The sequence below is a fragment of the Hemitrygon akajei genome, chromosome 9 (genome assembly GCF_048418815.1).
Source record: "Hemitrygon akajei chromosome 9, sHemAka1.3, whole genome shotgun sequence".
NCBI classification, from domain to species: Eukaryota; Metazoa; Chordata; class Chondrichthyes; order Myliobatiformes; family Dasyatidae; genus Hemitrygon; species Hemitrygon akajei.
In genome coordinates, this window is record NC_133132.1 from 167175968 (window position 1) to 167202242 (window position 26275).

The 26275-nt window shown below is 40.8% G+C and overlaps 1 protein-coding gene across 1 annotated transcript in view; it reads left to right on the forward strand.

Annotated features, from left to right (window-relative positions):
• The window catches only part of kpna5 (karyopherin alpha 5 (importin alpha 6)), a 54463-nt gene that overhangs the window by 20767 nt on the left and 7421 nt on the right, over positions 1-26275 (forward strand). The window contains exons 6-13 of the mRNA XM_073057448.1: positions 3054-3185; positions 3654-3742; positions 4526-4625; positions 7622-7785; positions 8921-8999; positions 12526-12651; positions 15590-15717; positions 20761-20939. Coding sequence (XP_072913549.1) covers positions 3054-3185; positions 3654-3742; positions 4526-4625; positions 7622-7785; positions 8921-8999; positions 12526-12651; positions 15590-15717; positions 20761-20939 — 997 coding nt within the window. The remainder of the gene's footprint in view (positions 1-3053; positions 3186-3653; positions 3743-4525; positions 4626-7621; positions 7786-8920; positions 9000-12525; positions 12652-15589; positions 15718-20760; positions 20940-26275) is intronic.

The window sequence follows — 26275 nt, forward strand, 5'->3', positions numbered from 1 at the left end:
GTGAAAAGTTGGAGCACTTTTTATTACATGTCATGTATGTCTGCTTGTAGGTGTAGAAAAATGTATGCTTTTTCATGCTTCAGTTTAGCTGCAAGCATTTTTAATGTATGTTGCACTGACCTGAATTTTTATTCCACCCTTATTTTACAATTTCATATAAGTTGCTGCAGGAGGGAGGGCTTCAGATTTTTGGATCACTGGGCTCTCATCCAGGAAGGTGGGACCTGTGTGCAGGTTTGCTAGATGGGGAGTATTTAAATTAATTTGCAGGTGCTGCATGGGTTTTTAAACTGAGTTGCAGTGTGGTGGCAACCAGAGCTCCAGAACAGATGGTGGGGTGTTTGTTGAGAAATATGTGGTTGAGCCCTTTATACAAGGTTAGCAATCAATGTAGGACTAATGTTCTGAGCTGAGTATATTTCAATGCAAGGAGTATTGTAGGAAAGGCAGATGAGCTCAAGGCGTGGATCAGTATGTGGAATTATGATGTTGTAGCCATTAGTGGGACATGTTTGGCAGCTCAATGTTTTGGTGTTGCGTTGTTTTAGATGTGATAGATTAAACGGCAGGGGTGGTATTACTAGTCAGGGAAAATGTCATGGCAGTGGTCAGGACAGTGAAACTTTATGGGTATGATTAAGAAACGTATGACTACATTAATGGGATTGTATTATAGACCACCCAACAGTCCGCAGGATTTAGAGCAGCAAATTTGGGGAGAGATCACAGACTTGAAAGAAATAAGGTTGTGATAGGTGATTGTAACTTTCCACATATTAACTAGGACTCCCATATTGTAAATGGGCTGGATGAGAAAGAGTTTGTCAAATATGTTCAGGAAAGCTTCCTTATCAGTACATAGAAGTCCCAACTAGAGAGAGTGCAATACTAGAATGAGAAGGAATGAAACAGGGCAGGAGACAGAGGTTTGTAGGAGATTGCTTTGCATCTAGTGATGGATAGGCCTGGTTCTCGGGTTGAGATTCCAAATTGAGGAAGTCCTATTTTAATGGTATCAGAAACGATCTTGGAAGTGTGGCAAGGTTGTTTTCTGGCAAAGGTGTACTTGGTAAATGGGAGGCCTTCAGAAATAAAATTTTGAGAATGCAGAGTTTTTATGTCCGTGTTGGAATAAAAGGCAAGCATAACAGATTTATGGAACATTGATATGAAAGAGACTGAGGTCCTGGTTAAGAAAAAGGTGCATAGCAGGTATAGGCAGGTAGGGTCAAATGAGGTACTAGTGTATAAGAAATGCAAGAGAACACTATAGAAGGAAAACATGAGGGCTAAAAGAAGGCAGGTGATTGCTGTAGCAGACAAGGTGAAGGAGAATCGTTGGACGTTACTACAGATTTGTACAGATCGCATCTGTATTTACTCGGGAGACGAACACTGAATTTACAGATGTGAGGCAAAGCAGCAACTAGGTCATGAACCCTATAAAGATTTCAGAGGAGGTGGTGTTTGCTGTCTTGTGGTAAATTAGGATGGATAAATCCCCAGGGCCCTACACAGTGCTTCCTCAGAGCCTATGGGAGGCAGGTGCAGAAACTGCAGGGGCCTCATCAGAGATATTTAAAACATCCTTAGCAGCTGGTGAGTGCTGGAGAATTGGATGATAGCTAATGTTGTTCTGTTGTTTAAGAAAGGCTCTGAGAAATTATAGGGCAGTGAGACTGATTATCAGTTGTGGGGAAGTTATTGGAAGATATTATAAAGATCCAGGTATGAGCATTTGGATAGAAAGGGACTGATATGAAATAGTCACAATGGCTTTGTGAGTGGTAAATAGTGTCTTAGTTTTTTGAGGAAGTTGCCAGGAAAGTGGATGAAGGCAAGGAAGTGGATGTTGTCTATGTGGATTTTAGCAAGGCACTTTTTACAAGGTCCTGCACGGGAGGTTGGTCAAGAAGGTTCAGTCGCTTGGCATTCAAGATGAGGCAATAAGTTGGATTAGAGATTGGCTTTGTGGGAGAAGCCAGAGAATGATAGTAGATGGTTGCCTCTGACTGGAGGCCTCTAACGAGTAGAATACTGCAGAGGTTGGTTCTGGGTCTGTTGTTGTTAGTCATCTGTATCAGTGACCTGGATGTGGTAAACTTGTTCAGTAAATTTGCAGATGACACTGAGATTGGGGGTGTAATGGATAGTGAAGACTATCAAAGCTTGCAGTGGGATCTGGACCATCTTAAAAAATGGCAGATGAAATGTAATGCAGATAAGTGAGAGGTGTTGCTGAGCAGTAGGGCACTGAGGAACATGGTAGAACAAAAGGATCTGGGAACGCAGATTAAAAATTTTTTGAAGTAGTGTCACAGGTAGATAGTCAGAAGCTTTTGGCACATTGGCCTTCATAGATCAACGTATGGGATTTGGGATGTTACGTGAGGCCTAATTTGGAGTACTACGTGCAGTTTTGGTCACCTGACAGGAAAGATATAAATATGATGGAAGGAGTGCAGAGAAAATTTACAAGGATGTTGTCAGGATATGAGGGCCTGAGTTACAGGGAAAGGTTGAATAGGTTGGGACTTTATTCCCTAGAATGTAGAAGACTGAGGGGTGATTTGATAGACGTAAACAGAATTGAGGGGTATAGATAGGGTAAATGCAAGCAGGCATTTTCTACTGAGATTGGGCGGGACTACAACTAGATGTTGCGAGTTAAGGGTGAAAGGTGAAATGTTTAAGGGGAATGTGAGGGGAACTGGAAGGCTGTAATCAAGGTGCAGGTCGATGGGAGTAGTCAGATTAGTGTTTCAGCACCAACTATGTGTGCCAAAGGGCCTGATTCTGTGCTGTAGTGTTCTATAACAGTTCAGCCCAAACTGTAAGCGTTAGTACTCTAGAAATGTGTTTTCATGTAACTGATCTATTTTGTATTCTTACAATGCATTGTTTTGCAGGTAATTCAAGTGTTTATATTATCCTGAACACCATGAATATAACCTGAAAGAAAGAGCAGCTTCTACCTTAAGATTCATGTAATAGAGAGAAAAGTATCAAGATATTTCCATGGATTGTTAACCTGTATTATTTTATCTCCCCAGTTTGAGGCTGCATGGGCTTTAACAAACATAGCCTCTGGAACATTTCTCCATACTAAGGTTGTTATCCAAGCTGATGCTGTACCAATCTTCATTCAGTTGCTTAATTCTGAATACGAGGATGTTCAGGAGCAGGTATTCCCTTTGTTCTAAATACTTTTCAGTGTTCTTCATTTTCAGATAATGGTTTGGTTCTTCTGTTACCCTTATGGCTATAATTAAACTTGAAGTGTAAAACAGAAATGTAAAACTAAGTGTTTTTCTTACCTTATATAAAAATATAGTTTAGATTTTGAAGGACTGAAATTTTCTGCTACTTAGAGTTAAAACATTAGTATTTTCCAAATTATTAGTGGAAAAGTAAGATGTACCATATATGTTCTGCTTTTTACATTAGGAAAGCATACTGAAAAAAGACAGACTAATAATCATGTTTATTTGTCCTGTTGGTGCCCACTGGCTCAAGTTTTAAGCTTGTTCTAGAAGAGTCCGTGTTACAAGTCTAATGTAGCATTTAAAAAGAAACTGAGGCAATATAGCTTAATTGCTCTAACTGAAATGTAACTGCCGACGTAATATTCATGCCTCTGTATTGTTTTCTAGGCAGTCTGGGCATTAGGCAATATTGCAGGTGACAATGCTGAATGCCGAAACTTTGTGCTAAACTGTGGAATTCTTCCACCCCTTTTACAGTAAGTTTATAGAGGTTAGCCATCAAAACTACATGGCTATAAAGTGGCTTAAAGCTGTGAGCTTGCATCATGTTGTTGTAAGGTTTCAATGAACATTAGAGTATTTCTAAATCAGTTACTGCAGTAAATAATTACATATGATATTCAAGTCAACTAATGAATTAATGATGTTATTGAATCCATTTTGATCAAATGTACAATTATACAGTACTGTCCAAAAGACCTGGCCACATATAGCTAGGGTGTCTAGTACTGTATTTGTCAACTTGAAATGGAGAGATTAAAAGATGTTGGGAATGGTGAAGGTGGAGCATTGTGGGAAGGGTGTGGGACAGGTGGCAGAGGAGTACCAGCGGTGGGAGGTGGTGTGGGTGTGGACACACCCAGCCCTGACACACCAGGCAAAGTCATTTGATTCCAAATAAATAGTTTATTTGTTAATTACAGAATGTATCTCTGGTGCTACCTGCTCCCTCCCCTCTCCCTCCTTTTCCCAATCATAATTCCCCTCTCCTTGCCCCCTTCCCACTCTCAGTCCACAGTAGAGCCCCATATCAGCTTTATCATCACTCACATATGTCATGCAATTTGTTTTTTTTTGGTGGTGGCAGTGCAGTGCAATACATAAAATTACTACAGTACTGTGCAAAAGTTTTAGGCACCCTAGCTTTATATAAGTGCTTAAAACTTTTGCACAGTACTGCATATTGCTGTGGATCTTGCAAAATGGAATTGAATACAAAAGTTTTTTTCAATTTGATACATCTTATTTTTTACCTACAGGTTGTTAACCAAGTCTAATCGACTTACTACAACAAGGAATGCTGTCTGGGCTTTGTCAAACTTGTGCAGGGGCAAGAATCCACCCCCAGATTTTGAAAAGGTAGTATCTTTGCTTATTTATTATAATTATATGAGCAAACAATGTTCTGGTAATTATCTGTAAATATGTTCCCACAACAAAGACAGCAGTTTGCATTTCCATGCTAATGCAGATGCCCCAAGTTAATTGTCAGACGTACAGAAAAACAGATTTTGAAGTGTTTTTTTTTGTCATTTGTACATCAAGGCAAACAGTGAAATATGCCATTTGTATCAGTGACCAACACGGTCTGAGAATGTGATGGTTGTCACTGCACTTCCAGGCTGACATAGTATACCCACAACTTACTAACCCTAGCTTGTACAGCTAACACTTCAAACAGCTAACAGTTTCAACTCCAGGATCATTCATGAGATCTGAGTGTAATGTTTTTAGTTTATGAAATTTTTTTTGTCTTTAATACTTTAATTATTTGAAATGGGTTTAGAATTCTAACATTCAGTGTTAGTTTTGTGGCAAGGGTTATGCTGCACTCTACAAAACTGCCTTGGATCGTTGCCATCCTGAGGCTCAGGAATGAGGCATGAGACCTGTTGTCACCATGAGTCATCTTGTTAAGTGTTTCAGGAACAAAGAGCAAGAAGCATCAAGAGAACAGAGAAAGTGGCCATGGTCTTCTTACACTCTGACTAAAGATAAAATTCCAGTGATAGCAATTGCCAATAAATAGCCAGATCCAAGTAGCATGATACTTGCTGCTGAAAACCAAAATGTTTTTAGAAAAATACAGAAGCAACTGCAGCATAATTAATGGAAAATTCACTAAACAATTACCGTAGATTTCGCACTACAGAGCGCACCTGATTAAAAGCCGCTGGCTCTAATTTTAGAAAGAAAATCAATTTTGTACTTGTACAAGCCGCATCGGATTTTAGGCCGCAGGTGTCCCACGTTGTAATATGAGATATTTACACAGAAAGATATTACACGTGAGGATTTTTTAACTTTTAATTAAATCCATATGGTAACATAAACAAATACATATTGCAAATGCATTTTTTCGAACCGTGCCTGTAACGCGGCTACTTTTAAATATACATACGTATTGGTAACACACAAATTACGTTGCGTATACTTTTTTACTGAACAGTGCACGAACAACATTCCAATATCTCCTAACGACTGGTAAAAAATATATATACTGCAGCCTACCAGGAAAAGTTATTGATCGCCTTTAACTTAAAAGCAGCGTTTTCGCTCGGATCTAATGCCGCTCGCCCCCCACCTTCCCGTTTATCGTAAACCGGTATTTCCCACAAGACGCGGCGAAACCGGATGTGACGTCATAGCATCCCAGGATGTAGTACAGAAAACAAATATACCGGGTACTTAAAACACTTCTAACTTTAACTAGAAAATACTAACAAATGAATTACTAAGCGAAAATATTATAAACTAAATAACTGCCATAAAGGCAGCACAATGCTTTTCTTCGAGTGTTTTCCATGTTGATGAGGGTGAGTACAAATGACTGATTTACAATAATTTAATTGTGAAAGTGCGCTTGATTTATCGTACAATTTCATTGGACCTCTGTGAACTACTCATCAATTTTATTGGTCTACTGTTACAAGGCAAAATGTTTTTGGCGGCATGAAAAAAAATCATGCATTAGCCGCACCGTAGTAAAGGCCGCAGTGTTCAAAGCTGTTCAAAATGTGGGAAAAAAGTAGCGGCTTATAATCCGACATCTACGGTACATATATATATAGGTGATCATATAAAAATACAAGCAAGCGTAGGAAAGTTAAAGCTACAAGAAAAATAACAATTCTATACCCCAATCCAACAATGCCTGTGAGACATTGAGGATTGGGCTGATTTGGAAGTTGAAGATAATTTTAGAATGGTATACAGTGTGATGTGCACCAGCTGCTCATACAACCATCCACCACCTACTCCCATGGCTTCTCATGACCTTGATTTGGGGGTGGGGGGGTGTGGGTGTTTAGCTAAGCAGGTGCTGCACCTTGCCCAAGGGTCACCTGCAGGCTAGTGGAGGGATGGAGTGCCTTGCACCTCCTTTGGTAGAGACGTATCTCCACACAGTCTCCAGCCTGCTGGTGCATATCACAAGTCCTAGTTATGTGACCACTGACACCAGACAACCTCTGAAGAATAGTGATATGGCTGCTGTCACCTATCTTGTAAAGACACTGCCCAGAAGAAGTCAATGGCAAACCACTTCTGTAAAAAAAAACACACACACACACACACAGTGGTATTTTTAATGACTGAATACAGTGTAGTGGTTAGCCCAGGGCTCTACAGCACAGGTGGCACAGTTTCAATTCCTGCTGCTGTATGTATGTAAGGTGTTTGTATGTGACGGTGTGGGTATTGGTGTTACTAGATGGTTCAGCTCGAAGGGCCCATTGCACGCTATATCTCAATAAATAAATATCCATTAGTTTAATTATGGGCTGTATTCGGGTGAGTATTCAAGCAATTGAAAAAATTATCTTAACTAGACATGAGGCAATGTGATATAAATAGCTGAAGAAAACAGACTTATTTATGGAGAAACCAGTTCACGTTTAGTTCTCAGGAAAGGCACCATTGCATAAGCAACTCTTGAGCAAAATAACAGAAAAATGGATTCTATGTTCTAATTTGGGTTTTGGGTTTACATTTTGACCAATATTTTTCAAAGGTGAAGGCAGCATATTTTTCCAGAAATAATCCGTTTCTTCAAAGTTCATATGCTATTTCTTCATTCTATTGCACGTCCTTTAGATGGGGCTCTGATCCAGATTGATCAAGGCACTGGTTGGTAGGTTAATTGTTTATTGTAAATTGTCCCAGGATTAGTCTGTGATTAAATCTGGGAATTGCTGGGTGGTGTGGCTCGAAGGGCGGGAAGGGCCTTTTCCCCAATGTATCTCAATAAATAATTAGTTTTGATCTCTTCGCTAGTCTAAAAGCCCAAGAAAAAATATTCCATTGTGTTGTTGCTTAATCAGTATTTCACTAACCATTTGTGTTACCTGTTTTAGGTATCACCTTGTTTGAACGTGTTATCAAGACTGTTATTTAGCAGTGATCCTGATGTTTTGGCCGATGCCTGCTGGGCCCTTTCTTATCTTTCTGATGGACCCAATGAGAAAATACAAATAGTCATTGACTCGGGAGTTTGTAGGAGATTAGTGGAGCTTTTGATGTAAGCAACCGGATTTTCTGTCTTGAATTGTTTTTGCTCATTTTTGCTGACTTAATCCTTTCATTGGCTTTGGTTTTCTATCTAAAATATACTTTTATCTAAATCATTTAATGTTTGTGGTTTTTCACTGAAAAAAATAGTGTGCTTCTTCCCACATCCCATTCCCAATCAAAATCTCAAACTTGTCAAATTCACTTCTTGAATTACATGCTGTTAATAGTGAACTTCTGATCTTAGTTGACAGATGCAGTAATCACATGAGGCAAAGATATGTTTCTCTTGTGTAACTGTTATATTCTGTGGCACTGTCCATCGTGTCCAACGAGCTTTTAAAGTGGAAAAGCCGTTGCACTGGGGCAGTTCCGCTCTCAACCTCAGAAGTCTGGGTCCAGTGGTACAAACAAGCATCACAGACTAGAGTCTTTCTTGGTAGCATTGGTTGACCATGACATCTTTTGTGCCTTGCTCTCCACGGAGCGTTGCAATATGCACTTTGGCTGTTGGATCTCACTGTAGATCTTGTCCACCCAGTCTGTTGGAGCTTTCTTTGCATTCTAGGACAGGTACATCCCTATTTTTTACTGGGGTGCAAGGCTGCCAGCTACCATCATCTGGTTTAGCCCACCTGTGGAAGTGGTGTACTTGGAGCCATGGGCTAGAGCTGAGTTTCTGGTGGGGATCAAAGGGGAGTGTGCTTCCCCAGATTGGATAATATATGCTCCTTCACCAGCTACCCCTCCCTGGAAACCCCGATATATTGTATAGTTTAATATAAATGTTTATTATGTTATCTAAATTATTTTACTTAGACTTGAAATATTTTAATACAAGTGTTCCCCCCTTTACAAAGGTAGAGTGTTCCTATGAAACCTTTCTTAAGCCAAAATGGCGTAAAGCGGAGAACCATTAATTTATATGAGAAAAATTTCCGCAAATGAAAATCCTCTTTGTAATGCGAAAACAGGTTACTAATGTAGGCCTTTTGTAAAAGTGAAGCGGCGTAAAGCGAACATTCGTAAAGCGGGGGACACCTGTATTCATTTATGCATGCGTTCCTGCTGAACACAACTGTTTTTAACTCTATTTTGCTTTTGGATGTGGAGATCTGTGCAAATTTGTGCTGTTTGCTTAATAGGCATAATGATTATAAGGTGGTGTCGCCCGCATTGAGAGCCGTAGGAAATATAGTTACCGGAGATGACATCCAGACACAGGTGAGAGAGAGATCAATTCTGTTGGGTGCTATTATTTATTTAGCTCTTCCATTTTTTATCTTTAAGTGAAATGTGCAAAAAGAAATAGTGAAAGCTAAAAATAGTGGGGGATCATCTGAATTAATGCTTTAAAGTGACAGGACATGTTGAGAGATTAGTAAATCTTTAAGGTTCCTAGAGGTAGAGTAGAGGAATGAAGAGTTTATACTAACCTTTATCGTAGTGAGCAAACTGCAACTTGAGTATCGAGTCCTGGAGTTGTTGCAATCCAAAAGTTCAGAAGTCAACGAGGCATTAAAATGTCCATTTTATTAATTATATATAAGACTAAGACTTCTTCACAGTACTGTGGTAATTTTATGTATTGCACTGTACTAAACATGATTCTGATATGGACTGAGATTGGGGCCAAGGAGAAGGGGAATCATGGTTGGGAAAAGGGGCAGGGAGTGAGAAACACCAGAGAGACATTTTGTAATGGTAAATAAATCAATTGTTTCGAATCAAATCACCTTACCTCGTGTCTCAGCTCTGGGTGTGTCTGCACCCTCACTATCTCCTGCCCCCGCCACTGGCACTCCTCTACCACCTGTCCCACACTCCTCCTGTGATGCATTTCCCAACATCCTTTACTCTTGCCAGATTTACAAACTTGCTGTCCTTGTATTGACAAATATAGCACTGTGTAAAAGTCTTAGGCACCCTAGCTATGTAACAATACAATCAAGCACAGGAAAGATGAACTACAAAGAAATATAATGATTGTATACTATAACCATATAACAATTACAGCACGGAAACAGGCCATCTCAGCCCTTCTAGTCCATGCCGAACGCTTACTCTCACCTAGTCCCACAGGCCCGCACTCAGCCCATAACCCTCAATTCCTTTCCTGTCCATATACCTATCCAATTTTACTTTAAATGACAATACCTAACCTGCCTCTACCACTTCTACTGGAAGCTCGTTCCACACAGCTACCACTCTCTGAGTGAAGAAACTCCCGCTTGTGTTACCCTTAAACTTTTGCCCCCTATGTCTCAACTCATGTCCTCTTGTTTGAATCTCCCCTCTCTCAATGGAAAAAGCCTATCCACGTCAACTCTATCTATCCCCCTCATAATTTTAAATACCTCTATCAAGTCCCCCCTCAACCTTCTATGCTCCAAAGAGTAAAGACCTAACTTGTTCATGCTGAAACCCAGGTAACATTCTAGTAAATCTCCTCTGTACTCTCTCTATTTTATTGACATCTTTCCTATAATTTGGTGACCAGGACTGTACACAAATTCGGCCTTACCAATGCCTTGTACAACGATAACATTACATCCCAACTCCTATACTCAATGCTCTGATTTATAAAGGCCAGCATACCAAAAGCTTTCTTCACCACCCTATCCACATGAAATTCCACCTTCAGGGAACTATGCACCATTATTCCTAGATCACACTGTTCTACTGCATTCTTCAATGCCCTACCATTTACCATGTATGTCCTATTTGGATTTTTCCTACCAAAATGTAGCATCTCGCACTTATCAGCATTAAACTCCATCTGCCATCTTTCAGCCCACTCTTCTAACTGGCCTAAATCTTTCTGCAAGCTTTGAAAACCTACTTCATTATCCACAATGCCACCTACCTTAATATCATCACCACCCCATCATCCAGATCATTAATGTATATGACAAACAACATTGGACCCAGTACAGATCCCTGAGGCACACCACTAGTCACCGGCCTCCAACCTGACAAACAGTTATCCACCACTACTCTCTGTCATCTCCCATCCAGCCACTGTTGAATCCATTTTACTACTTCAATATTAATACCTAATGATTGAACCTTCCTAACTAACCTTCCGTGCGGAACCTTGTCAAAGGCCTTACTGAAGTCCATATAGACAACATCCACTGCTTTACCCTTGTCAACTTTCCTCGTAACCTCTTCAAAAAATTCAATAAGATTTGTCAAACATGATCTTCCACGCACAAATCCATGCTGACTATTCCTAATCAGACCCTGTCTATCCAGATAATTATACCATCTCTAAGAATACTTTCCATTAATTTACCCACCACTGATGTCAAACTGACAGGCCTATAATTGCTAGGTTTACTTTACTCTAATCCAATATTGAGCTATCCCATTCTGATCACACTTAAGGAAAGAATGTGATGCTTCTGGAGACAGTATGCTAAGAAATTTACTAGAATGGTTCCATTGATATATTTTAGCTACAGTATTTGTAGAATCTGGAGCTGTTGAAGCAAAGGAGGGTGAGAAGGTGACTTGATAGTGGTGTAGAAGATCATGATTTGATTAGAAATAGTAAATTAAGAATTTCCCATGAGTGATTGGTTTGCAATTAAAGCTAGTTTTTCTGCCAAAGAAAGGATTATTATAAAATCCCATTTGGTTCAATAATGCCCTTCAGGGAAGAAAAATCCTGTCATGCAACCTGATCCAGTTTAACCTGCTATCACCTCCCCTGGGTCCCCTCTTCCTTCCCATTCTCCTATGGTGTACTCTTTCTTCCTATCAGATTTCTTCCTTTCCAGCCTTTATATTTCCCACCCACCTGGCTTCACCTATCATCTTCCAGCTATCCTCCTTCCCCTCCCCCCACATTTTTAATCTGGCATCTCTCCCCTTCCTTTCCAGTTCTGAAGAAGGGTCTCAGCCCAAAACATCGACTGCTTATTCATTTCCAGGATCCTGACCTGAGTTCCTCATACCTGAGAAAGCATTGTGTTTCTTTGGATTTCCAGCATCAGTTTATGATCTTGTCTATGTCTTCGTAACTGCCACAGTTCAAGGGTAATTAGGGTTGACAATAACTTATATTAATTCCACAGATATTTCTGGCTTGAAAGAGAATGCATCATCTTTAAAAGAAACACAAAAATCTGGACTGATGTATCTGTTTAAGGGAGCTCTTATTTGTTTCAGTTGAAATATTAAGCCAATGCCTGCCTGCCTTGTTTAATAAGAATGGGCTTTTGCCCTGGTGTACTGGTCTAGTAGTTCATCTTCTCAACCAATGTCATGCAAATAAATTTATGTACTTACTCAGTTGAATTTGGTACAAAATGACTGCCTGGTTTCCATACATAAATAGTTTTACATTTTATAATGAATAAATAATTACACTTCAAAATCTATTGTACAAAATGTGGTTTGAGATGAGTGAGAAGCATATCTTATAGGGATTTGACTTTTTATGGAGAGCATTTCCTATTTCTGTTAATTATATAGATAACAAAACCTCATTATCCCTGAATTTCAAACAATTTTGATGTTAGTAACAGAATGCAAATACCATTGCAAGTTCTGCATCCGGTAAGGGGCGCACTTATGCAGGTGAGCTGTCATGTTTGACACTGAAAATAGAAATTAATGGTATCTTTTGCATGAAGACTAAATAATTTTGTATGTGTTTCTTTCTCTGCCTAGTTGGAGTTGATAGGTTTCAGGTAATTTAATTTACATGCTTCACAAGTAATTTGATTATTGCTTTCCGTAGGTAATTTTGAACTGCTCTGCGTTGCCCTGCCTCCTTCATTTGTTAAGCAGCCCTAAAGAATCTATAAGGAAGGAAGCTTGCTGGACAGTTTCAAACATCACTGCAGGAAACAGAGCACAAATCCAGGTATTTTACTTTTACTTCTATTTTGTATTTGCAAAGGTAATACAAAGCCTGTTAACATGTTGTCTTAATTTAGAGCCTTTAAGAACACTTCAACACAGGAACAGGCCCTGTAGAAGGTTATTAAAGGTCATTCTATATTGTGACTGCAACAGGTTCAGTGGTAAATTGGCCAGCTCCGGTTATAATACGCCGTGTAACTTGATCCACTCATAATTCAATCTGTTTAGAACCGAATAATTGACAGATAAGGATTAAAGTTACACTTATTTTGGTGCTAGGAATTACTTTATGGCACTTAATTAGCTAATACGTTACTTTTTAAACGTAGGCTTTTAGTTTGTGTACACTAAACTGTCACATAGTAAAGTGATATTATTAAAATTGGTTTAGTAGCGTTGATTGAAAGGCACGCAGTGGCATCAGATATTGGAGTGATCCAGTTCTTCAGAGGCGCAAGGCATCTTTTGCACCATTCAGTTTAATGTTTTGATCTTCATTTCAACATTGCTGCTCAAGTATCTGCCAAGGTTTTTGTGCTTTTTGAAAACTCTCAGCTTTCCAAATTCAAACTCCCTACTTACAGTACTGTGCAAAAGTCTTAGGCACATGTTTAAAGAAAATCTGTAAAGTGACAATGCTTTCAAAATTTCAAAATAATGTAATGAAAAGCTTCTAAATAACAAAAAATTATTATAAAGAGCAGGAAACAGTTTTTAAAAATCTGAATCAAATTGATATTTAGTGTGACCCCTCCTTTGCCTTTTAAAACTGCAGTACTTTTGGGTATACTGTCGTGCATTTTTATAAGAAAGTAGGCTGGTAGGCTGCTCCAAGCATTTTAGAGAATTTGCCACAGTTCTTCTGCAGACTTTGGCTGTCTCCCTTGCCTCCAATTCTCCAGGTTATCCCAGACAGCCTCTGTTGAGAACAAGGCTCTGGAGGCAGTACCATCTGAAAACATAAACAAATCTTGGGTGCCTATGACTTTTGCAATACTGTAGCTGCATCTCACTAGCTCACAACTTGTTTTGCAACATGCAGCTGTGTCTTACAAATTGTAAGACAATTATCAAAGTAAAACATTTTGAAATATACCTCAAAAGAAACTTGTGCTTCATTTTTTAAATACAAAAGGTAAAACAAATACAAATATCTTCAATACGACTTTGAAACTAGTCTGGACACAAAGCCCTTAATTAGTTAGGAAAAATACTACGTAGACTACTTGTCAATCGCTACTCTTGGGCAGTTAAGGAAATGGGGAAAGTTGTTTTTGTGTCTTTCATGTCAATTAGGAGATGAGCAATGCTGGAGGGCCTCAGTAGATATCTATCTGCCAACATAAAGTAGCTCTGTAGAGCAAATACTTCCAATGAAAGATGAATATGTTATAAACACGAGATTCTGCAGATGCTGGAGATCCAGAGTAACATCCACAATGCTGAGAGAACTCAGCAGGTCAGGCAACATCTATGAAAAGCAGGAGTTTGCAACCTGGGCTCCATAAACCCCTTGCTTAATGAACTTTGACAAAGTTCCACATGGAAGGTTAGTTAAGAAGGTTCAGTCGTTAGGTATTAATGCTGGAGTAATAAAATGGATTCAACAGTGGCTAGATGGGAGATGCCAGAGAGTAGTGGTGGATGATTGTTTATCGGGATGGCGGCCGGTGACTAGCGGGGTGGCTCAGGGATCTGTTTTGGGCCCAATGTTGTTTGTAATATACATAAATGATCTGGATGATGGGGTGGTAAATTGGATTAGTAAGTATGCCGATGATACTAAGGTAGGAGATATTGTGGATAATGAGGTGGGTTTTCAAAGCTTGCAGGGAGATTTATGCCGGTTAGAAGAATGGGCTGAACGTTGGCAGATGGAGTTTAATGCTGAGAAGTGTGAGGTTCTACATTTTGGCAGGAATAATCCAAATAGAACATACAGGGTAAATGGTAGGGCATTGAGGAATGCAGTGGAACAGAGAGATCTAGGAATAACAGTGCATAGTTCCCTGAAGGTGGAGTCTCATGTAGATAGGGTGATGAAGAAGGCTTTTGGAACGCTGGCCTTTGTAAATCAGAGCATGGAGTACAGAAGTTGGGATGTAATGTTAAAATTGTACAAGGCATTGGTAAGGCCAAATTTGGAATATTGTGTACAGTTCTGGTCACCGAATTATAGGAAAGATATCAATAAATTAGAGAGAGTGCAGAGACGATTTACTAGGATGTTACCTGAGTTTCAGCACTTAAGTTACAGAGAAAGGTTGAACAAGTTGGGTCTCTATTCATTGGAGCGTAGAAGGTTGAGGGGGGATTTGATCGAGGTATTTAAAAATTTTGAGAGGGATAGATAGAGTTGACGTGAATAGGCTGTTTCCATTGAGAGTAGGGGAGATTCAAACGAGAGGACATGATTTGAGAGTTAGGGGGCAAAAGTTTAAGGGAAACACGAGGGGGTATTTCTTTACTCAGAGAGTGATAGCTGTGTGGAATGAGCTTCCTGTAGAAGTAGTAGAGGCCAGTTCAGTTGTGTCATTTAAGGTAAAATTGGATAGGTATATGGACAGGAAAGGAGTGGAGGGTTATGGGCTGAGTGCGGGTAGGTGGGACTAGGTGAGATTAAGAGTTCGGCACGGACTAGGAGGGCCGGAATGGCCTGTTTCCATGCTGTGATTGTTATATGGTTAATGGTATTGGTCCACGGTATTTTAAAAAAAGTTTGGGAACCTCCTGATAGAAAGGAAAAGCAGTCAACCTTTCATCAGGACTGTTTTCATCCTTGTGAAAACTTCTGATTGCAAACAAAATGTTGGTATTTGCAAAGGTCACCTTTAATGAGGAGTGATGAGACAGGACAGAATTTTGCTTTGAGCAAGCATTTCCTTAACCATTTATGTTGAATCCTAATTAACATTTGTATTCTGTTTTGTACTTAACAGGCAGTGATAGATGCAAATATTTTCCCGGTGCTAATCGATGTTCTTCAAAAGGCTGAATTCCGCACCAGAAAGGAGGCTGCTTGGGCTATCACAAATGCAACTTCTGGTGGAACTCCAGAACAGATCAGGTAATTCTAACAACAGTTGTGATGATAAGTGTGCATACTTTTACCAACAATTTAAGTTTTTAGTGTAATCATATGAAAAATAGTTTTTTTCGCTATTTGTAACACTAGTTTTACAGTTTCTGGAAATTGCTGCAGAATTGAAGTTGTAGTCTGGCTAGTATCAAGATTTCCAGAAGGTACTTAATGAAATGCCATCAGCCACTGCTTTATCCAAAGATTTTAGCATGGATAAAGCAGTGGCTGATTGGCAGGAGGCAAAGAGTGGGAATAAAGGGATCTTTTTCTGGCTGGCTCCGGTGACTAGGGGTCTGTGTTGAGACTGATTCTTTTTTACATTATATGTCAAAGATTTGGATGATGGAATTGATGGCTTTGTTGAAAAGTGTGCTGACTGTATGAAGATGGGTGGAGGAGCAGGTAGTTCTGAGAAGTAGAGGCTACAGAGGACCTGGACAGATTAGGAGAATTGTCAAAGAAATGGCAGGTGCAACAGTGTTGGGAAGTGTATGGTAAGGCACTTGGGTAGAAGAAATGAAATAGTGGGGACTGTTTTGTAAATGGGGAGAAAATACAAAAAACTGAGGTGCAAAGGGACTTGGGAGTCCATAAGACAGGAGAAGAATTCTGCCACTCAGCCCATCAAGTCTGCTTCGCCATTTCATCATGGCTGATCCCGGATCCCACTCAATCCCATACACTTGCCTCCTTTGATGCCCTGACTAATCAGGAACCTATCAAATTCTGCTTTAAATATACACATGGACTTGGCCTCCAGCGCAGTCTTTGACAGAGCATTTTACAGATTCACTACTCTCTGGCTAAGAAAAATTCCTCCTTACCTCAGTTCTAAAAGGTTGTCCCTCCATTTTGAGGCTGTGCCCTCTAGTTCTGGATATCCCCACCATAGGAAACATAGGAGTCCTTGTGCAGGATTCCCTGAAATTTGCAGGTCAATTTCCAGGTGAAATTTGCAGGTCAATTTCCAGGTTGAGTCTATGGTGAGGAAGGCAAATATGATGTTAGCATTCATTTCAAAGGGACTAGAATATAAAAGTAAGGAGACTTTATACAGCAGTGGTGAGGTCTCACTTGGGAGTACTGTGAGCAGTTTTGGGCCTCATAATATAGAAAGGATGTGCTGAAACTGGAGAGGGTTCACGAAAATTATTCCGGATTAAATGGCTTGCCATTTGCAGAACATTTGATGTCTCTTGGCCTGTATTCATTGCAATTTAGAAGAATGAAGGGTGACCTTATTGAAACCTATCAAATGGTTTATGGTCTTGATAGAGTGGATGTGGAGAGAACATTTCCTATGCTGGGAGTGTCTAAGACCAGAGGAGACAGCTTTTAAGGGGTAATAAAGGGGTGTCCTTTTAGAATGGAGACTTGGAGACATTTCTTTAGCCAGAGAGTGGTGAATCTGTGGAATTCATTGCCACAGGCAGCTGTGGCGGTCAAGTCTTTGTGTATTTAAGGCAGATTTTGATAGATTCTGGATTGGTCAGGGCATGAAGGGATATGGTGGGTTGGAGGCAGGAGACTGGGACTGAGAGGAAAAATAGATCAGCCATAATGTAATGGCAGAGCAGACTGGATGGGCCAAATGGCCTAATTCTGCTCCTATGTCTTCTAAATCCGCTATCAAAGGTTATATAACATTTCACTAACATCTCATCTCATTGTTTTGATTAAAAGAACAAAAGTAAAGTTCAAAGTGAGATTACTATTACTGTACATATGTCATCATATATAACCCCAAGATTCATTTTCTGTTGGGCATACTCAATAAACCTATAAAGTAAAAATCATAACAGAATCAGTGAAAGCCAACCCAACTTGGGTTTTCAATCAGAAGTGCAGAAGACAAGCTTTAAATACAAAAATAAAGAAATAATAATAAATAAATAAACATTAAGAGCATGAGATGAAGAGTCCTTGAAAATGAATCCATTGGTTGATGGGGCAAGTGAAGTTGGGTGAAATTATCTCCTTATGGTTCAAGAGCCTGATGGTTGACGGGTAGTAACTGCTCTTGAACCTTGTGTGTGAGCTGAGACTCCTGTAGCAGTGAGAAGAGATTTTGTCCTGGTCTGCTGAGGTGATTAGGGAAATAATTTGTGAAGAGCACTTGAGTTTGCTTAGTGATCTAGATTTAGTTCAGAATTGGCTTGCCTACATAAGACAGGTAGAGGAATAATATCCCAGCTGGAGGTCTGTGACCACTGGTGTTCTGCAGGGATCAGTGTTGGGATAACTTGGACAAATGTTGAGGGGCTGGTTACTAAAGTTTGCAGATAACAAAAACACTAGTGGAATTGTAGACGATGAAGAAGGTTGTCAAAGGATAAATGAGAAAATCTGCTGATAAAGGGTCGCGCACCATCATTCTGTGTGTGTTGTCAAAGGATAACAGCAGGACAAGTCAAGTCACTTTTTATTGTGTCTCTGGAGCAGCTCAAACAATGTCCAAAAGTCAGACTCATTCTCCCAGCATTTTAAAGTGACAGTCCATAGGAAAAAAATGAACCCTAGGGGTATATAACACTACACAGTAACTAAACTGTGCAATCTGTGCTAAGGCTATAAGCAACCTAATGAAAGCAGCCCACACTCCCAACATCAAAGCCAAATTAAACCAGTTCCATTCCTGATGGCAAGATTAAACATTGCGACCTGAAAACAGTTCCCAAAAATTGATCGAGTTAATAAAACAATTAATTCAGAAATGGAGACAATATTGGTAGTTCTCCAGAGATCATCTGTGTAATTGCAAATTGGGCATAATGTGTAGCGGTTACTTGAACAAATCAAAACCACTTACAGATAAGTTTGGGGGTTGGGTTGGGTTTGATAACGAGGCTTCAAAGTCAAGGAATATGTTCCATTTTTTATTAAATTACCAAAACATCTTGAAGCAATAAACGCTAATGAAACTAAAACTAGTGATATAAACAGTCTTAGTGTATTAAACCTACTTAAGCCAAGCATTTCCAAAGCTTTTCAGAAATATTCAAATGAATTTAAGTAATTTTAAGCGGTCAGCAAAAGAAGATATTACCCCCGGCCCGCTCCCTATCACTACCCAAACAAGACAGAACTAAAGACAAAGCGTGAATAAGTAAGTAAACTTTTTGCATCTACAGCATCCCAACCCACATGACTAACTACGCATAATAAACATGCAACGCAAAATACAATACAGACACATGGCTCCTACATAAAGCAATTAACGAATTAGAGAGCACTGTTTGCATTGGAACAGAGCCTGAGGAAGTCAGTTTTATTGCAAGAGACAACTTAAATGTATAAAATGATGAGAGGCATAGATAGGTGAATGTGCAGTTCCTCTCTCCTCCCCTCCAAGGTTGGAGAATTAAGAACTAAAGGACATTGGATTAACACAACAGCAGGAGTATTTAATAGGAATTTGATGGGAGAACGAGCGCACACACACGTATTTATATGCATTGAGTTGCAAAAAGCAGAGGTTCCCAACTTCAGTTAATAGTAAGGCTCTATGGCAAGAAAAAGATATACATAATAGAGCACAGGAACAGACCCTTCAGCCCACAAAACCTGTGCCAAACGTCATGACAGTTAGAATAATCTCTTCTGTCTGCTCTTGTTCCGTATCCCTTATTCACATATGGACTGTATCTAAAAGTCTCTGAAATGTCACTATCGTATCTGCTTTCACCAGCACCCCGGAAAGATGGTCCAGGCACGTACTACTCAATGCAAAAATAAAGTTCAAAGCAAATGTTGTTATCAAAGTGCTCATATGTCATCACATACAATCCTGAGATTCATTTTCTCGTGGGCGTACTCAATAAATCCAATAACCATAACAGAATCACACCAACAGGGCAGACAATCAGTGTGCAAAGGGCAAACAGTGCTAGCAAATACCTGTCTACTTGTTTCCACTTTCGGGAGAGGTGCAGACTTTGACCCGTCTACTTGTGTTAGATGTTCAGGTGTGGACATGGATCTATCTACATGTGTTAGATGTTCAGGAGAGGCATGGACATCTCTGTGATAAGCTACTGTTGGTGATATTTCGTGTGAGGATTCAGAGGACAATGGGAAGATCGACGCCTGTTTGTTTGCATTACAAGTATCTCTCACTTCAAATTCTGTGCATTTGAACTGAACCTAATTTTTTTACATAGCATCGTAAGACTGTACTTATCACCTGAGTTTGAATAAGTTTGTGAACTTTATCTATACCTCTATATATGCATAACACTGCAAATCCTTGGTTTACCTGGTTTAAGTTGCAGTATTACGTAAAATAGTGTTTTGTTATCAGCAAAACCAGACACCAGGTGTCTTCTATTGTTGCTCATTCTTTTACAGGGTTGTGTGTACATGACAGTAGTCAGTAATTTTAGGTAATTCATTCTTCAGTTGTGTTTCAGTGGCACCAAGTTCAAATTGACACTGATCAAATTTCACATAAGATTCATGAATACAAAACTGTTCCTTCTAATCTGTTAATCATCTAACATTTCTTTGTCCATGTTCTTGACAAAAATTGAATGGAGGATAATATTTTTTCCAGATCTGAGCTTCATATTATTGCTGGAAAGGAGTGCTGTGAATGCTTGTTATGAATGACTAAATTTGTATTTAACATATTTAATTGACTAGTAAATTTGGAACTTTAAACCAACTGGTAGTGCAGTAGCATCAGCAACGGACTTCGAGGCAAATGGTCCCAGGTTCGAATTCGGCTGGCTCCTTGCACACTTTTCACCCTGCTGGGTTGAGCGTCGAGCTAGCAACTCGACCATGTTTTTTAAAAAAACACAAATGCTAAAGCAACAACAAGGTTGCCGCTCGATGTGCCACGAGGTGTCGTGAGAAACAAGTTTGGAACTTTATTTAGTTTTCCTGCTCCACCTAGTAAAGGTGCTAAGTAGCTCATCTTTGAAACTAATGTTTGCCTTACAGTGCTCAGTTTGAGAATATTCAGATTTGCTTGTGTGATTTGTTTGCTGAAAGCATTTAACTGGAAACTTTTTGTTTTCTTCAAAGGTATTTGGTGGAACTTGGCTGCATCAAACCGTTGTGTGACTTACTCACAGTCATGGACTCCAAAATTGTCCAGGTTGCTTTGAATGGATTGGAAAATATTCTCCGGTTAGGAGAACAAGAGGCCAAGCAGAATGGAACCGGTATCAATCCATACTGTGCTCTCATTGAGGAAGCCTATGGTGAGAAAATTACTGAAAAGTCAAGTAGAAGAGAAAATTAATATCTCAAGTCAGATAATCCTTGTTGATGTTGGATGTAAACCAAAAATTTGAATGTTCCTTTGACCTTTCTTAGCTTGATATGTTTTTAAACATCTGTTGAATTATCTGTGTTCTTATTTTCAGACAACCACAGACTGGTGTGTTTAAGCTCTTCCAGCCATGTGGGAAGGGAAAGAAATTTTGGCCAGTAACAAATTAAAGGGCCTAACTGAATATTTTTTTAAATATTTATCTAATATAATTTTACTTTGCATAATGTCATTCATGTTACTCAATGTCAGGAACAGTTATAATGTTTTAATGACATATGAAAACATGACTGAACCACTTTCCATCCATCTGACAGTTGATGCATTAGTATGACCACTTTCTAACTAAAGGTAGCCTGTTGTAATGTGAAGCTCTTATCAATGCCTTTGCTCCTCGCCTTATACCAGAGGTTCCCAACCTGGGGTCCACAGGCCTGTTGGCTAAAGTTAAAGCTCCATGGTATAAAAAAGATGGGAACCCCTGCCTTAACCAATGCCCTCTAGTTATTGGTTCCCCAACCCTGGTAAAAAGACTAAATGCATTCACTCTGTAAACCCTTCATGATTGTATTCACCCCTATAAGATCACCTCTGTCTCCTGTGTTCTAAGCTTGTCCAACTTCTCTAACGTTCTGGTAAATTTTTCTGATTAACCCCTTCTGATTTAATAACACCTTTCCTATAGCAGGGAGACTAAAACTGAACTCAGTACATGGTCCTGATGAAGAGTCTCAGCCCAAATTATTGACTCTTTATTCCCTACCATAGAGGCTGCCTGACCTGCTGAGCTCCTCCAGCACACTGTGTGTTGCTACAGCACTCCCAAGTGCAGTTTCAGCATGCTGTACAATGTCACCATGACCTTAGTGCCCTGAACATTGAAGGCTAGCATACCAAAACACCACGCTGTCTACCTGTGACTCCACTTTCAGTGAAACATGTACTTGTCTTCTAAGATCCCTCTGTTCTACAACCCTGCTTGGGTCCCAGGCATATACAGCCTGCTACAGCCACTTTGATCCTGTAAATTGAGGAGTAGTGGGATTATGCCTTGGAAACACTGCAGGCAAATTCCAGTCTTTCTTAGCATAGTGCCATCAATCTTTACCATAGAAAACTACGGCACAGTACAGGCCCTTCAGCCCTCCATGTTGTGCCGACCCATATAATCCTTCAAAAAAAGTACTAAACCCACACTACCCCATAACCCTCTATTTTTCTTTCATCCATGTGCCTGTCCAAGAGGTTCTTAAATACCCCTAATGTTTTAGCCTGTCATTCCAGGCACTCACAACCCTCTGTGTAATTTAAAAAAAACTTACCCCTGATGTCTCCCCTAAACTTCACTCCCTTAATTTTGTACATATGCCCTCTGATGTTTGCTATTGGTGCCCTGGGAAACAGGTACTGACTATCCACCCTATCTATGCCTCTTATAATCTTGTAGACCTCTATCAAGTCCCCTCTCATTCTTCTACACTCCAAAGAGAAAAGTCCCAGCTCTGCTAACCTTGCTTGATATGACTTGTTCTCCAATCCAGGCAACATCCTGTTAAATCTTCTCTGCACCCTCTCCATAGCTTCCACATCCTTCCTATAATGAGGTGACCAGAACTGAACACAATACTCTTAAATGCGGTCTCACCAGAGATTTGTAGAGTTGCAACATGACCTCTCTACTCTTGAACTCAATCCCCCATTAATGAAGCCTAGCAACCCATAGGCCTTCTTAACTACCCTATCAACCTGTGCAGCGGCCTTGATGGATGTATGGATTTGAACCCCAAGGTCCCTTTGTTCATCCACACTCTTAAGTAACTGACCATTAATCCTGTACTCAGTCTTCTGGTTTGTCCTTCCAAAATGCATCACCTCACACTTGTCCGGATTGAACTCCATCTGCCATTTTTCTGCCCAACTCTGCAGCCTATCTATATCCTGTTGTAACCTTCGAGCACCTACAGCTCCATCCACAACTCCTCCAATCTTCGTGTCATCCGCAAACTTACTCACCCATCCTTCTGCCTCTACATCCAGGTCATTTATAAAAATCACAAATAGCAGGAGTCCCAGGACAGATCCCTGCAGCACTCCACTAGTCACTGACCTCCAGGCAGAATACCTCCCTTCCACAACTACCCTCTGCTTTCTTCCTTTAAGCCAATTTTTTATTCAAACAGCCAAGGTTCCACTTATCCCATGCCTCATGACTTTCTGGATGAGTCTCTCATGAGGGACTTTGTCAAATGCTTTGCTAAAGTCCATGTAGACCACATCCACTGCCCTACCCTCATCAATTTCTTTTGTTACCTCTTCAAAAAACTCAATCAGGCTCGTGAGGCATGATCTTCCCTTCACAAAGCCATGTTGACTATTCATGAGTAAACTGTACTTCTCCAAATGCTCGTAGATCCTATCCTTAAGAATCCTTTCCAGTAGTTTGCAGACCACTGACGTAAGACTCACTGGTCTATAGTTCCCAGGTTTCTCCCTATTACCTTTTTTAAACAAGGGAACTACATTTGCCATTCTCCAGTCCTCCAGCACTTCCCCTGCAGCCAAAGAGGATTCAAAGATCATAGCTAATGCTCCTGTGATCTCTCAATTCCTACAACAACCTGGGGTGTATCCTATCCGGCCCTGGAGATTTATCAATCTGAATGTTTTTACTAAGATCCAACACTTCTTCTTCCTTAATCTCCACATTGTCCAGCACACAGGCCCGCTCTACCTCGACCTCATCCTGATCAAGATCCTTTTCACTTGTGAATACTGAAGCGAAGTATTCATTTAGGACCTCCCCAATCTCCTCCGCCTCCAGGCACATGTTCCCCTTTTTATCCTTTAGTGGTCCCACCTTTTTTCTCGTCATCCTCCTATTCTTCACATATGCATAGAATGCCTTGGGGTTCTCCTTAATTCTACATGCCAAGGCCTTCTCATGCCCCCTTCGATCTAGAAAGAGCTGAGATGCTGACACCTCCAGTATTAGAATGCTCCAGTAATGTCCTGGAGTGCCACCTAGATTTTGTTCAGATAACCATATAACATATAACCATATAACAATCACAGCACGGAAACAGGCCATTCCGGCCTTCCTAGTCCGTGCCGAACTCTTAATCTCACCTAGTCCCACCTACCCGCACTCAGCCCATAACCCTCCACTCCTTTCCTGTCCATATACCTATCCAATTTTACCTTAAATGACACAACTGAACTGGCCTCTACTACTTCTACAGGAAGCTCATTCCACACAGCTATCACTCTCTGAGTAAAGAAATACCCCCTCGTGTTTCCCTTAAACTTTTGCCCCCTAACTCTCAAATCATGTCCTCTCGTTTGAATCTCCCCTACTCTCAATGGAAACAGCCTATTCACGTCAACTCTATCTATCCCTCTCAAAATTTTAAATACCTCGATCAAATCCCCCCTCAACCTTCTACGCTCCAATGAATAGAGACCTAACTTGTTCAACCTTTCTCTGTAACTTAAGTGCTGAAACCCAGGTAACATCCTAGTAAATCGTCTCTGCACTCTCTCTAATTTATTGATATCTTTTTTTGAGATCAATTTCCCTTTTTCCTTATTTCAGAAAGACTATTACATTAGCCGTGAAACCCTTCCCAGGGTCTTCCACTTGTATCCTTGCAATGTAATGTCTCATGCGCATCGATTTCTCCTTGGCCTCCATTTACAATCGGGGTAATTAACAATGGGTAAAAAAGGATCTAGTGCTTTCCTGGCATATATGATGAATAAACTCTTCTCAGGTGTACAGGTGTATGGGGTGTTGGAGGGGTAGCACCTCTGATGGGGGAGTATGTTGCGTCCTTTTCAGGCGGTGTGACCACCTTTGGTCCCCACCTGGCACTCAGCTCTCACCTGTGGCCCCCTGTAGCTGTTTGCATGCGACAGCAGCCACACCCCAGGCAATGGCTTCAACAAGCCGGCTAAACCAGGTGAGGGTAGCTGACGGGTCTCAAACCCTCGGTGAGATAGGGAGTTGTCTACCCCAGCATGTGAAGACAGACTCCGGCAAGACCAATGGAAGGTCCAACGGTCAAGAAGGCGATCTCTGCAAGCGTCGTGGAACATGTAGAGCATGACAAGACACAGACGACATCCTTGTCATCCACTGCGCCTAGTCCCATCTCCAGCCATCTGGACTCTTGTCTTGCCACTGGATCCAGATGGGAATTGGGAAGAGAGAGTGAGGCTGACGCTGCGCAACTCACCCTCACTTAAATCCAAATGAAGCACTAGTCTGGACACCATCATCATCATCCTCTAACCTTTGAAGACCTGTGGCGATGGGTGAGCGACAAAGCAGCAGGTGTGGATACGCTGGGAGCTGTAGTCACAGACCTGCACACAGGCGGCTCGGGTCTAACGGTTGTTTTTCACTGACCAAAGCAGCGGTGAAACTTGGCGTCTAACTGGGCGACTGAGTAGCCCTCTTTAGGAACACACTGCTCACCTCCGTAGTATGAGGAAGGGGCTAGAAAAGGTGCCCTAAACATTGCCTGCTTCATTGCACCCTAGCCAGTTTACCACGGCTGGCGGTGATCCCATCTCGGTGGTTGAATAAACACAACAAAATGCAAGGTGACGCAGCTCACCATTGGCACTTGGAATGTGCGCGTACTATTGGACAACCCTACAGCAAACAGACCAGAGAGAAGAACAGCCTTAGTTGCCAGAGAGCTTACAAGATGCAACATTGACATAGCAGCCCTGAGTGAGACTCGTCTTGTTAACGGAGGTCAGCTGACTGAAACCGGAGGTGGATACACTTTTTTCTGGAGTGATCACGGTAGCGATGAGCGTCGTGTTGCTGGAGTTAGATTCGCCGTCAGGAGTCACCTTGTTTGGAAACTTGCCCATCTCCCCAAGGGTGTGAACGACTGTCTCATGACACTACAGCTTCTGCTACAGAACAGCCACCCTGATCAGTGCCTATGCCCCCACAATGACCAATCTGGACAAGACGAAAGACAGGTTCTATGAAGAACTAGACGCCCTACTATCAGCAGTAAACAGCCCCAACAGCTGATCTTGCTCGGCAACTTCAATGCAAGAGTAGGGTGCCACTCTGCAGCCTAGCAGGGAGTTGTTGGGAGACATGGAATGGGCAAATGTAACAATAATGGCCTACTCTTTACTGAAGACCTGTGCAGCACACTACCTCCTCATCACCAACACAACTTTCCGCCTGCCTACCCGTAACAAGACCTCCTGGATGCACCCCCGCTCTAAGCATTGGCA